Consider the following 21,677-nt stretch of genomic DNA (forward strand, 5'->3'; position numbering starts at 1 on the left):
GATGAAGTATAATGTGGATAAATGTGAGGGTATCCACTTTGGTGGTAAAAACAGATAGACAGACTATTATCTGAATGGTGACAGATTAGGAAAAGGGGAGGTGCAACGAGACCTGGGTGTCATGGTACATCAGTCATTGAAGGTTGGCATGCAGGTACAGCAGGCGGTTAAGAAAGCAAATGGCATGTTGGCCTTCATAGCGAGGGGATTTGAGTACAGGGGCAGGGAGGTGTTGCTACAGTTGTACAGGGCCTTGGTGAGGCCACACCTGGAGTATTGTGTACAGTTTTGGTCTCCTAACTTGAGGAAGGACATTCTTGCTATTGAGGGAGTGCAGCGAAGGTTCACCAGACTGATTCCCGGGATGGCAGGACTGACATATCAAGAAAGACTGGATCAACTGGGCTTGTATTCACTGGAGTTCAGAAGAATGAGAGGGGATCTCATAGAAACATTTAAAATTGTGATGGGTTTCGACAGGTTAGATGCAGGAAGAATGTTCCCAATGTTGGGAAGTTCAGAACCAGAGGTCACAGTCCAAGGATAAGGGATAAGCTATTTAGGACCGAGATGAGGAGAAACTTCTTCACCCAGAGAGTGGTGAACCTGTGGAATTCTCTACCACAGAAAGTTGTTGAGGCCAATTCACTAAATATATTCAAAAAGGAGTTAGATGTAGTCCTTACTACTAGGGGGATCAAGGGGTATGGCGAGAAAGCAGGAATGGGGTACTGAAGTTGCATATTCAGCCATGAACTCATTGAATGGCGGTGCAGGCTCGAAGAGCTGAATGGCCTACTCCTGCACCAATTTTCTATGTTTCCATTTGTGTCTTCCTTCGTGAAGACAGAACCAAAGCTTTTGTTTAACTGGTCTGCCATTTCTTTGGTCCCCATTATAAATTCACCTGAATCTGAGTGCAAGGGACCTGCGTTTGTTTTCACTAATCTTTTTCTTTTCACATATCTATAGAAGCTTTTGCAGTCAGTTTTTAATGTTCCCAGCAAGCTTCCTCTCACTCTATTTTCCCCCTCCGAATTAAACCCTTTGTCCTCCTCTGCTGTATTACAAAATTCTTCCAGTCCTCAGGTTGCTGCTTTTTCTGGCCAATTTATATGCCTCTTCCTTGGATTTAACACTATCCTTAGTTTCCCTTTAGCCACGTTTGAGCCACCTTCCCCGTCTTATTTTTACTCCAGACAGGATGTACAATTGTTGAAGTTCATCCATGTGATCTTTAAATGTTTGCCATTGTCTATCCACCGTCTGCCCTTTACGTATCACTCGCCAGTCTTTTCTAGCCAATTCACGTCTCATACCATCGAAGTTACGTTTCCTTAAGTTCAGGACCTTAGTCTCTGAATTAACTATGTCACTCTCCATCTTAATAAAGAATTCTACCATATTATGGTCACTCTTTCCCAAGGGGCCTCACACAACAAGATTGCTAATTAGTCCTTTCTCATTAGACATCACCCAGTCTAGGATAGCCAGTCCTCTAGTTGGTTCGACATATTGGTCTAGAAAACCATCCCTAATACACACCAGGAAATCCTCCTCCACCTCACTGCTACCAGTTTGGTTCGCCCAATCAATATGTAGATTAAAGTCGCCCATGATAACTGCTGTACCTTTATTGCATGCATCTCTAATTTCTTGTCCCCAACCTCACTACTACTGTTTGGTGGTCTGTACTCAACTCCCACTAGCGTTTTCTGCTCTTTGGTATTCCGTAGCTCACCCATACCGATTCCACATCATCCAAGCTAATGTCCTCCCTTACTATTGCATTAATTTCCTCTTTAACCAGCAATGCCACCCCACCTCCTTTTCCTTTCTGTCTATCCTTCCTAAATGTTGAATAGCCTTGGATGTTGAGTTCCCAGCCTTGGTCACCCTGGAGCCATGTCTCCGTGATGCCAATTACATCATATCCGTTAACTGCTATCTGCGCAGTTAATTCGTCCACCTTATTCTGAATACTCCTCGCATTGAGGCACAGAGCCTTCAGGCTTGTCTTTTTAACATACTTTGCCCCTTTAGAATTTTGCTGTAATGTGGCCCTTTTTGCCTTGGGTTTCTCTGCTCTCCACTTTTACTTTCCTTCTTTCTATCTTTTGCTTCTGTCCCCATTCTACTTCTACTCTGTCTCCCTGCATAGGTTCATATCCCCCTGCCATATTAGTTTAACTCCTCCCCAACAGCACTAGCAAACACTCCCCCTAGGACATTGGTTCCGGTCCTGCCCAGGTGCAGACCACCTGGTTTGTACTGGTCCCATCTCCCCCAGAACCGGTTCCAATGTCCCAGGAATTTGAATCCCTCCCTTCTGCACCACTCCTCAAGCCATGTATTCATCTGAGCTATCCTGCGATTCCGACTCTGATTAGCACATGGCACTGGTAGCAATCCTAAGATTTATACTTTTGAGGTCCTACTTTTTAAATTTAGCTCCTAGCTCCCCTAAATTCGTCTTGTAGGACCTCATCCCGTTTTTTTAACCTATATCGTTGGTACCTATATGCACCATGACAACTGGTTGTTCACTCTCCCGCTTCAAAATGTCCTGCACCCGCTCCGAGACATCCTTGACCCTTGCACCAGGGAGGCAACATACCATCCTGGAGTCAATTGCAAGAGCATTTGAGTACAGGAGCAAGGATGCCTTACTACAGTTATACAGTGCCTTGGTGAGACCGCACCAGGAGTATTGTGTGCAGTTTTGGTCTCCTTACCCAAGAAAGGATATACTTGCCATAGAGGGAGTGCAGTGAACGTTGACCAGACTGATTCCTGGGATGGCAGGACTGTCGTACGAGGAGAGATTGGGTCGACTAGGCCTGTATTCAATAGAGTTTAGAAGAATGAGAGGGGATCTTATTGAAATGTATAAAATTCTGACTGGGTTGGATAGACTGGATGCAGGGAGGATGTTTCCCCTGGCTGGGAAGTCTTGAACAAGGCTCACAACAGTCTCAGGATACGGGGTAGGAAATTTAGGACCAAGATGAGGAGAAATTTGTGCAGGCTAAGTCATTGAATATATTTATGAGGGAGATAGATAGATTTCTAGAAACAAAAGACATCAAGGGGTATGGGGAAAAAGCTGGAATATGGGGCCTAAGTTTCCACACGATAAAAAACGGGCGGCTGGGCGCCCGTTTTTCGCGCCGAAAAAAAAACGCGCGATTCTGGAGCGCCCTGCAGCTCCTTGTCTGTTTGGCGCGGCGCCCAGGGGGCGGAGCCTACACTCGCGTCGATTTTGTAAGTGGGAGGGGGCGGGTACCATTTAAATTAGTTTTTTTCCTGCCGGCAACGCTGCGCGTGCGCTTTGGAGCGTTCGCGCACGCGCAGTGTGAAGGAAACATTGGCACTCGGCCATTTTTGTAGTTCTTTGTAGCTGTTTAATTTTTGAAATTTTTTTTAATAAAAGCACATTGCCATCAGCACATCAGCACAGAGAAGGCTGCAGGAAGCCTCAGAAAGTTGAGGCAGCCGTTTCCCTCCCCCTCCCCGCCCGCCGTCGGGAACAAATGGCTGCCTCCTCCCCCCCCCGCGGGAACGAACGGCTTTCTCCTCCCACTCTCCCTCCTGCGGGAACGAACGGCTTTCTCCTCTCTCTCTCTCCCACCCTCCTCCCCCCCCCACCGGAACGAACGGCTTTCTCCTCCCCCCCCCGCGGGAACGAGCGGCTTTCTCCTCTCCCCCCCCCGTGGGAACGAACGCCTGCAGCATTCTCCCTGGCTGAAGCATTTTCACACAGGTAGGAAGATGGTTTATTTAATCTTTTCTTTGCTTATAAATGTTTATTCAGGTTGGATTTATTTGTATAATATTTGTATAAGTATAAATAAGGATTTATTATAGAATTTAATGACTTCCCTTCCCCCCCACCCCCCCTCCACCTCGTTCTGGACTCCTAATTTGTAACCTGCGCCTGATTTTTGAACGTGTAGATAAGGTTTTTTCAGTTCTACAAAAATCTTCACTTGCTCCATTCTAAGTTAGTTTGGAGTACGTTTTCACTGTGGAAACTTTGAAATCCAGCGTCAGTGGCCGGACATGCCCCCTTTTGAAGAAAAAATTCTGTTCCAAAGTGGAACTGTTCTACCTGACTAGAACTGCAGAAAAAAAAAGTGGAGAATTGCAATTTCTAAGATAGTCCGTTCTCCACCAGTTGCTCCTCAAAATCAGGCGCAAATCATGTGGAAACTTGGGCCCATGGTGTTAAGATAGAGGATCAGCCATGATCATACTGATCACACCTGGAGTATTGTGTACAGTTTTGGTCTCCTAACTTGAGGAAGGACATTCTTGCTATTGAGGGAGTGCAGCGAAGGTTCACCAGACTGATTCCCGGGATGGCGGAACTGACCTATCAAGAAAGATTGGATCAACTGGGCTTGTATTCACTGGAGTTCAGAAGAATGAGAGGGGACCTCATAGAAACGTTTAAAATTCTGACGGGTTTAGACAGGTTAGATGCAGAAAGAATGTTCCCAATGTTGGGGAAGTCCAGAACCAGGGGTCACAGTCTGAGGATAAGGGGTAAGCCATTTAGGACCGAGATGAGGAGAAACTTCTTCACCCAGAGAGTGGTGAACCTGTGGAATTCTCTACCACAGAAAGTAGTTGAGGCCAATTCACTAAATATATTCAAAAGGGAGTTAGATGAAGTCCTTACTACTCAGGGGATCAAGGGTTATGGCGAGAAAGCAGGAAGGGGGTACTGAAGTTTCATGTTCAGCCATGAACTCATTGAATGGCGGTGCAGGCTAGAAGGGCTGAATGGCCTGCTCCTGCACCTATTTTCTATGTTTCTATGGTGGTGCAGACTCAAAGGGCCGAATGGCCTTCTACTCCTATTTTCTATGTCTTTGTTTCTATTGGATAATAAATGCACTTCTATATAAGTATTAGCATTAAACAATGACAAAATGGCTAACACATGCATCATGGGTAAGCAAAGTTTAAGTTCATACATGCAGCTAGTTGTGTAGCCCAACAGACTTGCTGACATAAAAGCGCGAGAAAACTTGTTATTAAGCAGCCCAGCTAGATGACAACAGGTTTTTGAGTAAACCAGCCAAAACAAAAAGATCAGCTTAAGAACGTAGTAGGAGAGGGGTAATAAAAAATACTGGACATAGAAAAGAATGAATTCAGTCTACAATCATGAGAAAGTATAGATAAGAGTGAGGCCTTGGCAGTAGCTATGGTTCTACTCCTATGTGGTCATGTGAATGGAAATCTGTTTGATGATACAAGCGTCACCAGTCAGCTGAAAAAGTTCAAAACAAGACCTTATATGGTGAATGAAATGATTATATGAAGGAGAGGGGGTAGATTAGTTAACTGACACTGTGAGAGAACAGGACCTAGTGTCTGACCCATACGAGGTGTGTCGTGTTGTATGTACCTACGTATGGATTGCAAGAGAATAGGTGTCACAGCATTAAGATCTATCTATAAATGTAATGCTTAGTTTAGTTTGGGTGAACTTTGGAAGCAATAAAATTAGACACCAAGCCAAGTTTCTTGTGAATTTCTTGAATCAATTGACGTGTCATCATGTGAGCTCAACAGTCTATACTGCATAATATCCAAATTATACTGTAGTGTAACAATAGGACACCCGTGTTATCTGAACTGGAAATTGTGTCTTTCACATGATCTGCGTGCGCTTCTACAATCTTACTGAAGATGAACTGAAAGACTTCAGGGGAGATAAAGTCAGATACAAATCATTAAACTACTTAATTTTGCCGACACCAAATGAATGTACAGAGAGTAACAGATTTAAGTTCACCTTGATTCATCTAACCATACAACCTTCAAGAAAAAATATAACAAAAATTCATCGCACTATCACTAGTAGTGGACTCGCTTAACTTTTCCTGGTCAGCCTTCTGATCTCGACTAGCTCTGGACTTGAGAACTATGACTGCCCTTTTCTCAGTGTTTCCAGGCAGCATTGCAAATGTGCTGCAATACAAACTTAAAAAAAAAAAATTAATAAATCAAGAAGAAGAAGAACGAGACTGACAACTGTAAAAGAAAAGAGGGTATTAGGTGATGCCAAGCTTGGACTTTAAAGACTACAGAATGGTTGGAGTTTGGGTTTCCTCGAACGCCTTTTTCTCAAGTGACCAGTTTCACAACCATTTCCAGAAGGAGAACTCTTCCCTTATGAAGTGAGATTTTCGCCCAATATTCTGTTGCACTCTGCGTGGCCCAGGTTCAACAGTTAACAGTTAACTCAGATTACATTAAACTTCGGAAATTGTGTCTCCTGTCAATAATGGTGAAGTAAAATATTAACTATTTATTCTCCAGTACTGTCCAAATTTACTTACAAATGATTCACAAAAAAAAAATCACAAACAAGATATTGTACAGCACAATTAGTAATTTACACTATATACAACTGTGTTGACTGTTAAGAGTCTGTTATTCATCCAGTTTTTCAGGCAAATTCGCAGGTGTTCCCTGCAGATACATATGTAAGCACAGTACACAGAACTCTACAAGTTCTGTGCATATAACTGTAATGAAGAACATTATTTTTGTCACAAGTGCCACAGGTTTGAATTCCCGGGAAGAATGAGCTAGAGTAACAGATTATCATTCTTTTTCTTTACCTCTCCCTATTCATCCCTCTTCCACCAGTGTTCCCTTCTCTCTTCTTCACTTCCTTCCTCCCATTCTCTCCCTCTCCAGTACTGGCAGCAATTCCCCACTTGAGAAACCCCAAACAGTTCCTTCACCCTAGGGAACAATGTCAGCCTCCTCTCCGCTGCAGAGGTTGGTAATGTGGTGAAGATCCACCCTGGTGATAGCAGAAATGTTTCTCCAGTCAGCTAGCTCCTGGCTGATCAAGTGCCACATCACAACAGAATCTGTGGACAGCCGTACAGAGCTGAACCCCAGCAATAGGAAAGCTGGCTAGCCAACCCTGCTCTGCATTCCAAGTAGGATGACACCACTGTGCTCACCCTATGCTTTGCAGTAAGATTTTCCACAGAACTTCATGGAAAACAAAATATTTTATTTCTGAATTAAACATTTGCAGAAAATTGTATGATAGAAAGCAATCTTAATAAGGACATCTCACTTGAAATGTCTCTAGCTTAAGGAAAAGCAATAGTGCTACTCGTGACATTAAAACATTTTCTTAAGTCAATCACATCGACCACAAATTCAGGGCCAGAGTCTTCCCGCAGGAAAATGCTTCCGATTCGCAAATAAAATGCCCACGTACCTGGTGGCCCGGTTAAGCATAGAGACTCACGGTCCTGGGCCTGAGTATGCGCAGGAAGTGGCCTATGTATCTCAGGAATGCACGCAGTTCGCAAGCGCCCCAGGATCACGTGGGTCGGCCCACGAATGACAGAAGGGAAGCCCCATTCATGCTTATGGAGATTCCGCATGTACGGAAACTCCACAAGTATGAATGGGAATGCCCCAAAAAATTATTTAAAGAAATCACATTTAAAATTAATTAAAATGGCTTTTAATTAAAAATTTAAAACAAAAATGTAATTTTTTGAAAAATCAATTTACATGTTTTAAAGGGGCTAAAAATAAACTTCTCATTTCACAAGTTTTTAAATGTATAAATAATTGATAACATTTTATTTTTCTGTTTTTTAAAAACTCTTACGCTGGTAAAAGCAGGCATTACACCTGCTTTTACCAGGCCTAAGAATTTCACAGGTAATCGCTGGGCAGAAGTTGGACCAACTCTCTGTCCACGAATGCCTTTTTGCCGGGGATGTGTGCGATCGGTTAAAAAAATTCTTGACAGATTGCAAGTTCTGGGTTTTAGCGCATGCACACTGCATGCCGAAACCCAGAACGTGCGAGGCTCCTACAGGCACCTGTACGGGTCACAAATTACAGCCCAATATCTCAAACTAGAATTCTGAAAAATACAGCAATATACACTGTCAGCCACTTGGCGGAGAATTAGGTTTAATGTAATTAAATAAAACAGAATTAATATTGTGACGGTTGGGAGGTCAGTCATATTTCAGATCATAAAAAGATTACTTTAATATCCATTTATGGGATTTTAGTACTCACTTTAATTTGCGTATTGATGTTTCTCAGTTGGGAAAAAAATCCAAATTCCTGATGTGTGGATGGAAATACCATGGCAGGTTGGTCTGCCCTTTTTTTTTAGGCAGGTCACTGCAAGTAATCACCAACTATTTTACTGTTTTATTTGACTACTCAGGGCTGGATGCTACAGATGTATATCGCCTTTCCTAACGGTTAGGCTTTGTTTTATATAAAAGTCAGCTAAGCATCATTGCATCTTTTAATTGTTGAAAGTCAGCTTTGAACTTGATTGATAACTGCATGCCCACCAGAAAATATATCTGGCAGCTTTGTGCTATATTTTCACTCCTTTTCATTCCATTGATTGAGGAAGTGAACAGGTAAGGCTCAATGGGGACAGACACAGTTCCACGTACAAGTTTTATTACAAGCAATGACCTAAGTTCAGCATTATCAGGAGACTTAGTGGTGAAGTGTGAACTGAAGGGGGAGAAATTGGCCTGGTTTGCACCTCCCTTTAGCGCCTGCGGGGGGAAATAACGGGGTTACTGACAGGGCATGGAAAAATCACCGCTGTCCGCTAACTTCCCTGGGGGTTTTGTACTGGCGGTAACACTTACCGCTTTGATCTCTTGCGTCCCGTAGATCGTGACATCATCCGGTGCGCAGCATCCCATTACTGCCTCAGATGTAATATTTGCACCCGTCCCCTGCAGCATCACCAGGCGTCAACAACGGCAGCTGCAGGAGGCGTGCTCACCTTGGCTGGCCGCTTGGGGAACACTAATTAAAGGCAGTAGTGGACAAGTAGGGCAAAATTTATTTATCTCCCTATTTTGGTGCCTACTGATTTGCTTTGCCCCCGCAATTGCTCAGTCCTGCATTCTCTTAGAATGCTTGGGGCTCAACATCACCATAGGAAGTCCTTCGAAATGGAGGAAGACTTGCTTCCACACTAAAAGTGAGTTGTTAGGTGACTCAACAGTCCAATACAGGAATTAGTGTCTCGGTCACAGACAGTTGTTGAAGGAAAGGCTGGGTGGGACTGGTTTGCCGTATGCTCCTTCCGCTGCCTGCACTTGATTTCTGCATACTCTCGGTGATGAGACTCGAAGTGCTCAGCGCCCTCCTGGATGCTCTTCCTCCACTTAGGGTGGTCTTTGGCCAGGGACTCCCAGGTGTCGACGGGGATGTTGCATTTTATCAAGGAAGCTTTGAGGATGTCCTTGAAACATTTCCTCTGCCCACCTTGGGCTCGCTTGCCGTGGAGGAGCTCCGAGTAGAGTGCTTGCTTTGGGAGTCTTGTGTCAGGCATGCAAACAATGTGGCCCACCCAACGGAGCTAGTCGAGTGTGGTCAGTGCTTCGATGCTGGGGATGTTGGCCTGGTCGAGGGCGCTAACGCTGGTGCGTCGGTCTTCCCAGGGGATTTGCAGAATCTTGCGGAGACATCGTTGGTGGTATTTCTCCAGCGATTTGAGGTGTCTACTCGATGGTCCACGTCTCTTGAGCCATACAGGAGGGCGAGTATCACTACAGCCCTGTAGACCATGAGCATGGTGGCAGATTTGAGGGCCTGATCTTCAAAGACACTTTTCCTCAGGCGGCTGAAGGCTGCGCTGGCACACTGGAGGCGGTGTTGAATCTCGTTGTCGATGTCTGCCCTCATTGATAATAGGCTCCCGAGGTATGGAAAGTGCTTAGGGCTGTTATGCACGTAGCACAGGTGCCGTGACAGCATGAAGATTCATTCAACCCACCATTGGCCCTTCCCTTTAAAAACGACAGCGCTGCACTGAACATTGCTCAGCGTTCTGCCGATACCGCCCCTCTTGCTTACTTTAGCGCTCTAAGGGAAGTGGTAGTGCTTGATTTAGTGTTCCACTTCCCTCTTGGAGCGCTAAAGCAGAAGTTCCCGGCAGCTTCAAATCTTTTTTGCCCAGTGATACTATGTAATTTCTAGCTCGAAGTGTTTTAAAGTTAAACTCTGTGACACCTGCTCTGTTGATCTTTGCTGCTGGTTAATATTTTACTTTTAATAAATCTAATTTGCAAGGTACAACAGTGGCATAGTTTTCGTTATCTGAATAACGTGAAATTCAGAGGGGTTATGTCTTTTCCAATGAACAATTTTCAGCATCAAAGCATTGACCTGAAGTTTCCACTAAGTTGCGCTGGTATTTCCAACAGTTTGCCCAAAAACCAGCCAAATTAGCGCAAAAGATCGAAGAATTTCAAGCGCAAATGACATCCAGTGCAAATTGAGTTTCCATGATCTTTTGCACAAGTTTAAAAAACATTGTGCTGGAAGTCAGCCCTGCCCACGAACCAGATCTAATTAATTACCATGTTGTGTTTCTGCTAAATATGTGTTCATTTGCAGACGTTTGAGGAGGCTCTTAAAATTAAGCTGTGTTCTTTAAGGCGGAAGGACACTAATCGGCACCCATTAAATACATAGATTTTTTAATTTACTAAGAAACTGACAGCTGTACACCAATGTGTAAAGGGTTCTGCATAGTTTAAAAAAAAAAGTAATTTTCAGTGATTTAAAATTGGGTTACTCATAGATGGTGGACTGGACACTGATTAAAAATGCTTATTCTTTGTGATAAACCCATTTTCAGCTGTATCAATAAAACTGCACCAGGTTACCACTCTTAAAAATATCAAGGAATTGTAAAAAAAAAATTACTTTCGAAAACACTGCCCGATTCCTGGTTCATGGAAGATTTTACATTTGGCAATATGCAAACAAGTTTGAGCAGAAACTTGAAGGAAAAAAAACCTTCTGAAAACTAGCGCAATTGCAACTTTGGAAATCCTACATTTCTAGATATTACGAGAATAAAGTTTATGGGGGAGGGTAGGCTTGATTATGGGAGTGGTCCTTGATGTTAAATACACGAGACCTCTAAAATCGTTACATAGATATGCCCGATAAAAAAAAAGAGTAAACAGTAGTCAATTAGACATACCACATATCGATCTGTGTTGAATACTCTGAAGAGCCCAAGAGTACATCTGGAGGCCTGTACCACAAAGTTACAACTTCATTTGAGTACGTCTTTGTAGGAACTGACTTGGCTCTTGCCAAACCTGTAACGAAATGAAGCTTCAAAGTTTGATATGGTGAATTATAGATTTGAAAATGCAACCCGCTTCATTTAAATAAAACTCATTAAAATGCAGCTGTAAAATAATCTTAATCAGCCAAAGCTGAAAACTACCAAAACATTTTTTTTGGATAAACTAATGAATTGGATTGTTCTCTTGCCTCAAGTAAACAAAATAGCATTTGGAATGGTAACTTCTATTTACTTAAAGAAAACGAGTTTGGTTAGCATCATGAGTCATTAGCGGGATAAAAATAGCTCATACTTTCTAGAAATTTATATTATGAGTGAATGGCAGATAACTTGCAACTTCCTCATTCTGTGTAACCAAGTCAACCTCCATATAACAAAAAGGGTCTGGCTGCCATCCTTTCCGAGTGGAACATCCTAGTTCTGAGGCATACTTTTATAGCTCATTGCTTGGAGAAGGCAATATCCTGCAATATCCCAAAACATTGCAAACCAGGACAGATCACAAAGTGAACAGCTGGAAGGAAGCTACATAAATGGAGGTTTAGCTTCATTTAAGCAATGAGGAACACTCCAGGTCTGGTAAGTAATCACAATTTTTAATCTTCTTTTAGGTGTCAGCCGTGGCTCAATGGTAGCTCTCTCATCTGTCATTCAGAAGGGTGTGGGTTCAAACACCATTCCAGGAATTGAGCAAATATTTTAGGTCGACAATTCAGTGCCGCTCTCCCAGTGCCCTGGTTAATATTCATCAGTCAACCAACATTACTAAAACAAATTATTTGTTCATTTGCCTCGTTGCTGCTTGTGGGGTCATTGCTGTGTGCAAATTGCTGTAGCATTTCCCTATGTTAGAACAGTGACTACATTTCAAAAATACTTCATGAGCTGTCAAGTGCTTTGGGACATCCTGAGGTGGTTACTGTAAAAGCACTCATACAGTCAGCACATGTTCTGCTTATTGGTACTTTAATCCAAACTGAAAATTAAAAAATGGCAGTGAGCCAACTGCTTGCAGACTATGTGGCCAGCTAGAAACCTACTTCAACATGAGGCAGGCTGAGAGAGGCAGATCAGACATTTTAAAACTGTTGCTGATTAAAATTGGGTTCCTCTCTGAAACTCTGTCCTTTTGTATACATAGCCCCTTGATTCGGTCTCCTCACTTCTGTTTACTGAACTTCATGATTGGTGGGTTTTTTTCTGAATTGCTTGAGATTGATACATTCCCTACTTGTTCAGTTCTGATTTGCTGTTTCATGAATACAAAATCTAAATCAAGCAAGAAATTTGCTTATACACACACACACACGTATGTGATGCCAAGTATAAACAGGAAGAAATGTGAAGTAACAGAAAAAATATGTACCATATATAAAAAAGCTGGTGATGAATCAGCCTTTTAAAAAATATATGCAGCGGCCAATTTCGCAAATTAATTTCAGTGCCACACTCAACCCATACTTCATAACGAGCTATTCAGTGCTCAGGCAATCAAATGATTTGCAAATAGTTTCAGTCATAAAGTGGAAGAGTTGAATTTTGTACCTTTTAAAATTGCAATTACATTAAAAAATACCAGAGTTAGAATTCAAACCTGCAAACCTTACGGTAAATGTATAAAAGCAAAAAGTTCATCATTTGTATTTTTTTCCCCAATGAGCAGTTTTGCAATTTGAGCAAGGTAAATTAAAGTTGGCCATGTGCATCTTGGGGGTGGCATCTCTAGTTTGGGAAATACTGACCTAAAACCTTGCTTCCAAAGAAAACAAAGCAGATTGATAAAACTTCTTTATCCTATTTATATAAAAAAGCAAATGCAATGTGCATACCAACGAAGTGGTATTTCCTTTCAATGATCGAAGGAAGAAGTGGCAGAGAATTTCCAAAGGTAAGTGAAATGGAAACAATCTTAGGCAAGAGGCACAACATAAGTGCACTGCAACCAATGTGTGTGATAAGGTGGCATTAACTACTAAAGCTACTGTTGGTAGATGGAATTGGAGTTGAAGCCTGATTAGCACATTAAAGCTCTGTGTCTACAACAGGAAGCAGTCAAACATGCTTCGATTCATGGGGATTTCTGAGATTAGTGAAAATGGTTAGGAGGACTAAGGTGCAAAGTTCAGCTGTAGTAACCAATTGAATAAGCATGTATATGGCACTGTAAAGATGGCTGATGCCATTGACTGCATTGCAGCAAACCTAATTCTGGTAGGGAGGAGGAGACGGTCACTTTAGGTTATACATTCACAGGATGCAAGCGTCGCTGGCAAGGCCAGCATTTATTGCCCATTCCTGATTGCCCTCAAGAAGGTGGTGGTGAGCCACCTTCTTGAATTGTGTCGTGAAGGTACTCTCACAGTGCTATCAGAGAGGGAGTTTCAGGATTTTGACCCAGCGACAATGAAGGAACAATGATATTCTCCAATTGTGACCTAAATACTGTCTTTTCCAAATTTAACAACTCTTCCTTCATTTTATATTCAATGCCTGTTTGCATAAAACCTCGATTCCCATTTACTTTTATGGCTTTTCTACCTGCGCTCGTATCTTCAAAAGGTCAATGTATCTGTCCCTTCATTGAGTTAAGAGTCTTGCTGTTTAGGGTATATCTCATTTCAGCCAACTAACTGCCCACTCTACTAATATGCATTTGTGCCCTCTTAATTCCTTGCGTTCTTCCCACTCTTTCCCATGCCCCATAATTGGTGCCAACAGCAAACTACATCATTTGTATAAATGAGAAAATAAGTTACAATCCCAGCAGAGATATATGGGGCACACTCCAATCCACATCATGCCAATCTGAAAATCATCCATTTACCCAGACTCGTTGCTGTGATTCCTAGTCACCCCTCTATCCATGTAGCAACATTCCTTTTACAACCACGTCTTCATTTTTGTAACAAGGGTCTTTTATTTTCCCTTCCTGTGACCACCTGCTTATCCATAGTTAAACTGAAATTCCCTTTAACAACTTGCATGTATGTAGTGACTAACATTGAAATGCATCCCAAGACATTTCACAGGGGCACTCTAATTCTCTTGTCAGCTATCTCCTTGCGCCTACCACATATAGATTCGCTCTTGTACCAGTTAGATTTACCCCTAAACCACTCCTAATAATTTATATCAATATTTAATTTGCCCAGCTGTAATTTGCCTCTATAATTCCATTCATGAACCTGCTACTTATACCAGAGATCATCAAGAACAGAGAAATCACAACATTGCTGCATTTATCCTTCAGATTCCAGTCAATATGACGACATCCAGGCTTAAGCACCTCTGACTCCTTAATCTCTGTCACTAACAGACTTCATACAAGGAAAAGTTAAGTGATGATTAAAGACAACAAAGGCATGGGTACCTGTGATTGGGAAGGAGCCATGAGACAATGTGAACTTTGATGTGAGCTGTTGGCATTGACCAGCTACCTGCAGCTGAGCTCAACTAAGGCCTAGCCTTAGTAAGCAACAATCCAAAATAGTGGCACATCCAAAAAGTTTGCAAGATACTTCTACTAAAACGACAAGTGAAAATCGAAAAAAATTCAACAAGACTTCTCTACACTTCCAGAGACTGGATGAAGGGACTTAACCAGTGACCAGAAACTGGTAAGTATGATGTGTGGAAGGCAAAAAGGCCTCCTCTTGGTAAGATAAAAGTGAAGCTTGGCACAATTGGCTTATTGAGTTAGGGCAAGTGCATCTGACTGCCCAACCACAAATTTACTTCAAGGGACTCTACAGAATTGGTATTTCTCCCCCCCACCTCGGCATAATGGTAATCTCTATTTACATGTAGATGTTAAATCAATGAGAAAGAAATTGAAAATACAGGTATGATACAGAATGAATTACAGAAATTAACACAAGACTTTTCACTAGTATGTAATATTTAATTATTGTTTCATACCAAAATCAGCAAGCTTCAGTTCTCCTCTTTCATTTATCAGCAGATTCTGTGGTTTCAGGTCTCGGTGCAACACCTTCCGTTTGTGACAGTAAGCCAAGCCCCGCAAAATCTGGAATAAAAATATCTACAAAGCAAAGCAATAAGATTAATATAACAGCACTTGCATGCAGCAAATGACTCATAGCAGTTACTTGTTAATTTTAGCCCTCACCGTCACATTGTGCATGCTCATTATGTTTCCACAGTCATCCATGTACTGTTTCAGGTCCTTGTCCTACAAGATGTTGAAAATCAAATTGTGAATCAGATTCCTTTATTTTTCAAACAGCATCCAGCCCAAATTGTGCAAAAACAAAACCTTACCAGGTATTCGAAGACTAGTGTCAATGACTTTTCTGTGTGAATAATATCATGTAAAGTGACTATGTTTGCGTGCTTCAGATCCTTCAGTAACGACACTAGAGAGACAAAGAAAACCATTAATAAATGTCCTATTACAAACATAAATCACACCTTAATATGAAAAATGTTATTGGCATTGGTCATTGCAATGAATACAATTTGACAGAACTTACTTGTGAAATTTACAATTTGATTAGGATGGCTTTAACGATAAATCAGCCTGCATATACTAAAGTAGTTATGCAAGAATACATAAGATGTGTGTTAAATGACAATAGCAATACATAGAAAGGGACTATTTTACCTTCCCGTATTGCTGTGCAAGGTGCGCCCTCTTCATGCTCCAGCCTGATTTCTTTCAGTGCTACCAAGTTATCAGTCAGCTTACTTCTTCCCTTAAATACTGTTGCATAGGTCCCCTGTAATAAGGAATCGTAATCAGCAACATGTCCATCCCTGGTAATCAATATCACTAAATATTTCATTATAAATTCTCAATGTTTTTGGGCTGTCCCATCAAAACAATCTCAGCTAAGGGTACTATCTTAATATGGAATGTGTCTTTCTCACTCTTTTCCCTCATTTACTAGTTTCTTTCCTTCTTGTCCCTCACTTTTGTTTCTCCTCCTTAACCTTCATTTATGTGTTCTTCTCTCGGTCGATTCCCTCTTCTCCTCCTGCTTCATTTCTTCACTTAATATCGGGAACTGGACTAGTAATAGAGGCCTGGACTAACAATCCAGAGACGTTAGTTCAAATCTCACTACTGCAGCTGGGGAATTTAAAATCAGTTCATTAAATAAACCTAGAATAAAAAGCTTGCATCAGTAATGGTGATCATGAAACTATCGGATTGCTGTAAAAATCCATCTGGTTCACTTATGTCCTTTAGGGAAGGAAATCTGCCGTCCTTAACTGATCTGGCATATATGTGACTCCATAACCATAGCAATGTGGTTGACTCTTAACTGCCCTCTGAAATGGCCTAGCAAGCCACACAGTTGTAACTGCTACGAAAAACAAGAGTAAGAATAAAACTGGATGGGACCATCCGGCATCGACCTAGGCACCGGCTACAGATATGACAACGGCACACCCAGCCCAGTCGACCCTGCAAAGTCGGCCTCACAAACATTTTTGGACTTGAGCCAAAATCGGGAGAACTGTTCCACAGACTGGTCAAGCAACAGCCTGACAGTCACTCACAGAATCATACCTTTCAACCAATGTCCCAGACTCCTCCATCACCATCCCTGGGTATGTCCTGTACCACCGGCAGGACAGACCCACCAGCGGCATAGTATACAGTCGGGATGGAGTGACCCTGGGAGTCCTCATCAGTGACTCCAGTCCCCATGATGTCTCATGGCTTCAGGTCAAGCATGGGCAAGGAATCCTCCTGCTGATTACCACCTATCGCCCTCCCTCAGCTGACGAATCAGTACTCCTCCATGTTGGAAGAAGCACTGAGAGTGGTAAGAGCACAGAATGTATTCTGGGTGGAGGACTTCAATGTCCATCACCAAGAGTGGCAGCACCACTACTGACCAAGCCCTGAAGGATATAGCTGTCAGACTGGGTCTGCGGCAGGTGGAGAGAGAACCAACATGATGGAAAAACCTATTTGTCCTCGCCCTCACCAATCTACCTGTCGCAGATGCATCTGTCCATGACAGCATTGGTGGTAGTGACCACTGTGCAGCCATTATGGAGATAAAGTCCTGTCTTCACGCTGAGGATATCCTCCATCGTGTTGTGTGGAACAACCACTGTGCTAAACGGGATAGATTCACAACAGATCTAGCAGTTCAAAACTGGGCATCCATGAGGAGTTGTGGGCCATCAGCAGCAGCAGAATTGCATTTCACCACAATCTGTAACCTCATAGCCCAGCATATCCCTCACTCTACCATTACCATCAAGCCAGGGGACCAACCCTGGTTCAATCAGGTGTATAGAAGAGCATGCTAGAAGCTAAAAATTAGGTGCCAACTAGAGAAAGCTGCAACACAGGATTACATGCATGCTGAACAGCGGAACCAGCATGCCATAGACAAGAGCTAAGCGATTCCATAATCAATGGATCAGATCAAAGCTCTGCAGTCCTGCCACATCCAGTCGTGAATGGTGGTGGACCATTAAACTGGAGGAGGAGGCTCCATGAATATCCCCATTCCCAATGATGGCGGAGCCCAGCACGAGTGCAAAAGTCAAGGCTGAAGCATTTGCAACCATCTGCAGCCAGAATTGCGAAGTGGATGATTCATATTGGCCTCCTCCAGAGGTCCCCACCATCACAGAAGCCAGTCTTCAGCCAATTCGATTCACTCCACATGATATCAAGAAACGGCTCAGACTACTGGATACAGCAAAGGCTATGGGCCCCAACAACATCCCGGCTGATGTGTTGAAGACTTGTGCTCCAGAATTAGCCGGGCCTCTAGCCAAGCTGTTCCAGTACAGCTACAACACTGGCTAGCATCTATCCAAGAATGTGGAAAACTACCCAGGTATGACCTGTCCACAAAAAGCAGGATAAATCCAATCCAGCCAATTACTGCTCCATCAGTCTACGCTCAATCATCAGCAAAGTGATGGAAAGTGTCATCGACAGTGCTATCAAGCAGCACTTACTCACCAATAATCTGCTCACCAATGCTCAATTTGGGTTCCGCCAGGACCACTCGGCTCCAGACCTCATTACAGCTTTGATTCAAACATGGACAAAAGAGCAGAATTCCAGAGGTGAGGCGAGAGTGATTGCCCTTGACAGCAAGGCAGCATTTGACCGAGTGTAGCATCAAGGAGCCCGAGTAAAACTGAAGTCATTGCGAATCGGGGGAAAAACTGCACTGGCTGCAGTCATACCTAGCACAAAGGAAGATGGTTGTGGTTATTGGAGGTCAATCATCACAGCCCTAGGACATCGCTGCAGGAGTTTCTCAGGGCAGTGTTCCAGGCCCAACCATCTTCAGCTGCTTCATCAATGACCTTCCCTCCATCATAAGGTCAGAAGTGGGGATGTTTTCTGATGACTACAGAGTTCTGTGTCATTTGCAACACTTCAGATAATGGAGCAGTCCATGCCCGCATGCAGCAAGACCTGGATGAGATTCAGGCTTGGACTGGTAAGTGGCAAGTAACATTCACGCCACACAAGTGCCAGGCAATGACTATTGCCAACAAGCGAGAGTCTAACCATTGCCCCTTGACATTCAACGGCATTACCATCGCCGAATTCCCTACCATCAACATCCCGAGGGTCACCATTTACCAGAAACTTAACTGGACAAGCTACATAAATACTGTGGCAACAAGAGCAGGTCAGAGGCTGGGTATTCTGCAGCGAGTGTCTCACCTCCTGACTCCCCAAACCTTTCAACTATCTACAGGGCACAAGTCTGGAGTGTGATGGAATACTCTTCACTTGCCTGGATGAGTGCAACTCCAACAACACAAGAAGCATGACAAAGCAGCCTGCTTGATTGGCGTCCCATCCACCACCTTAAACATTCACTCCCTCCACCACTGTGCACCGTGGCTGCACTGTATACCAGCCACAAGATGCACTGCAGCAACTCGCCAAGGCTTCTGCGGTAGCAACTCCCAAACCCGCGACCTCTACCACCTAATAGGACAAGGGCAGCAGGCGCATGGGAACATCACCACCTCCAAGTTCCACTCCAAGTTACACACCATCCTGACTTGGCAGTATATCACTGTTCCTTCATCGTTGCTAGGTCCAAATCCTGGAACTCCCTCCCTAACAGCACTGTGGGTGTACCTTCACCACATGGGCTGCAGAGGTTCAAGGCAGCGGCTCACCACCTTCACAAGGGGAATTAGGGATGGACAATAAATGCTGGCCTTGCCAGCGACACCCACATCCCAGGAATGAATAAAAAGAAAAGTATCAGTGGGACAGTCAGCAAAAATTAACAATGCAGGGTATCACAAGGTGGCTTCACCAAACATGCACCTTTTGAATTAGCCAGAGCAATATAGAAAAAAAAACTATTTATGAAGTGTCTTTCACAGCCCCTGTATGTCCAAAAGTGCTTCCATGCCAATGAAGTAATTTTGAATGGTCACTGTTGTAACGAAGGAAACACAGCAGCCAATTGTGCACAGCAAAGTCCCACAAACACGACTGAGATAAATAACCAGATATCTGTTTTTAGAGGTGTTCATTGAAGGATAAATGTCAGCCAGAAAACTGCAAGTGGGTTGAACAATGACAGATGAAATTTGATGCAGACAAGTGTAAAGTAGGCCACACAGGAAGGAAAAATAGATGAATGGTGTTGAAATAGCCAAAACGAAACAAAGATACCGAGGAGTCTTAGTCGACTCAACGCTAAACGTGTCCAACTAATTAAGAACAGCAAATAACAGAATATAAATCAAGAGTAAGTAATAATCAAACTGTATAATACTCTGGTTAGAGTCATCGGCGTGTAATTTGCGGTTAGCAACAAAGCAAAGACCTTCGCCGCTGACTCCGAAGAAAGCTACCTCCAGAGATCTCTGCGACAAGAAGTTTGCCTTTTTCGACACAATTTATTATAGCGCTGTGATTAGGTGATTCCCAGTGAAGAGCTGCAGTGACATCAACAAACTGTCTAAGCAGCCAATCACAATACAGGTTAACCTCACTTATCCAGAACCCTCGGGACCTTTCTGGATAAGGGGAGGTCACGTGTTTTCAGTGTGCGCGCGGCCGGGAATGCTTCCGAACAAGGGGTGGTTCTGGATAAGGGAGTTCCCACCTGTACAGAATTCTCAGACAGCAAACCAGGAAAATAGAAGCAGCATTTTCTGGACTTTTAAAAAAATATTAGAAAGTGAAATAAAGATTGGGACTTTCACATGTGCATAAGGTAGAAGCTTCAATATGAACAAACTTAAAAATATGATTTTTTAAAGTTAAAAAAATATTTTTATCACAATGGAGAAATTTGACAGTTCACAAATATAAAAATTAGTTTTCCAGAACGTTTGTTTAGCAGTCAATTCACCTATTTCAAGGCGGCTTAACTTTTAATGGGGTATTTAAACAGTGATATTAGTGCGGAAAAGCTTTTGTCAGTTTCACTCAATGTGCATGCGCTAAATCCCGAAGTTGAGTATAGTTCCGAGGGCTAATGACGGTTAACACTGACAGTTCACTGTCATTACCCACTACAGAGCCATCATGTGTACTGCATTCAGTTCTGGTCACCATCAAACATAAAGAGACATTCAAGTGATGGAGACAGTGCCGAGAAGAATTACTTAGTTGATTCCTAATGTCACGAGTCTCAGTTATGAGGAAAAATTGGAGAAATTTAGGATTTTTAGCTTGGAAAGGAGGTAACTAAGAGGAATCTTAAAGGTATACACGATTGTTAAGGGCATAGACAAATTTAACCCAGAATGTTAGGTTAAATTAAATTGCAGGAGCAGAATCTGGGGACACAGTTTCAAACTTAGTAAAAGCTAATTTTAGGACTGATATCAGGGGATTCTTCTTCACGGAAAGAATGATCAACATGTGGAACAAACTTCCAGATAGAGCAGGGTAGGCAAAAAACCTGGTATAATTTACAAAATAATTGGATGCTACAATAGGGATGTTAGGATTACTCTGGATGGATGACTTAAGATAGGCCAAATGGCCTTCACTTGTAATTATCTTGAGAAAATGAAGGAGTAACATTCAGTTCATCTATCCAGAAACATCCCAACTTCTGCCTGTTTTTTACATGGCTCCATGGCTTGTACTCCTATTACCCTTAGCTGGATTCCACAAAAAGAGTAAAAACATACATGAAATAAAGAACATAGCAACATCAATCCTAAATCTTTTGTTTACTACCTTGAACCTGTGCTCCCTTTGCCCCATCATAGTTTAGCTTGAATTAATATTCTGATAATACCTCTATAAAGGCCAACTGTTATCTCCCTTCAAGAAAAAAATGTTTCCCTCATAATTCCGTCCTCTGACACTTGTGGAATTTTTGCAGAGAAGAGCCACAACTTGAAACTCCCACTTTTGTCTCAAAGACTGGAACAGAGCACATTACTCAAATGTGGTCTGACCTCAACACCATACTGTTTCATCGTGACTTACTCAGATTTATAGTTTACTTTTACAATTTTCTTTGTTGATTCTTGCTCTGCAGCGATTAGACATGTTGAGCAGAGTCTGCCAAAAACCCATTCA

General features: G+C 42.7%; 1 protein-coding gene across 8 annotated transcripts in view; it reads right to left on the bottom strand.

The window, feature by feature from the left end:
• Positions 1 to 21,677, bottom strand: part of cdk17 (cyclin dependent kinase 17) — a 235,815-nt gene that overhangs the window by 33,578 nt on the left and 180,560 nt on the right. For all 8 annotated transcript variants that reach the window (XM_070897702.1, XM_070897695.1, XM_070897696.1 and 5 more), the window contains 5 exons: positions 15,777 to 15,891; positions 15,434 to 15,528; positions 15,282 to 15,344; positions 15,071 to 15,194; positions 11,042 to 11,162 (listed from right to left, as the gene is read on the bottom strand). In XM_070897702.1, the coding sequence (XP_070753803.1) occupies positions 11,042 to 11,162; positions 15,071 to 15,194; positions 15,282 to 15,344; positions 15,434 to 15,528; positions 15,777 to 15,891 (518 nt within the window). The remainder of the gene's footprint in view (positions 1 to 11,041; positions 11,163 to 15,070; positions 15,195 to 15,281; positions 15,345 to 15,433; positions 15,529 to 15,776; positions 15,892 to 21,677) is intronic.

Source organism: Pristiophorus japonicus, chromosome 13 (genome assembly GCF_044704955.1).
Source record: "Pristiophorus japonicus isolate sPriJap1 chromosome 13, sPriJap1.hap1, whole genome shotgun sequence".
NCBI classification, from domain to species: domain Eukaryota; kingdom Metazoa; phylum Chordata; class Chondrichthyes; family Pristiophoridae; genus Pristiophorus; species Pristiophorus japonicus.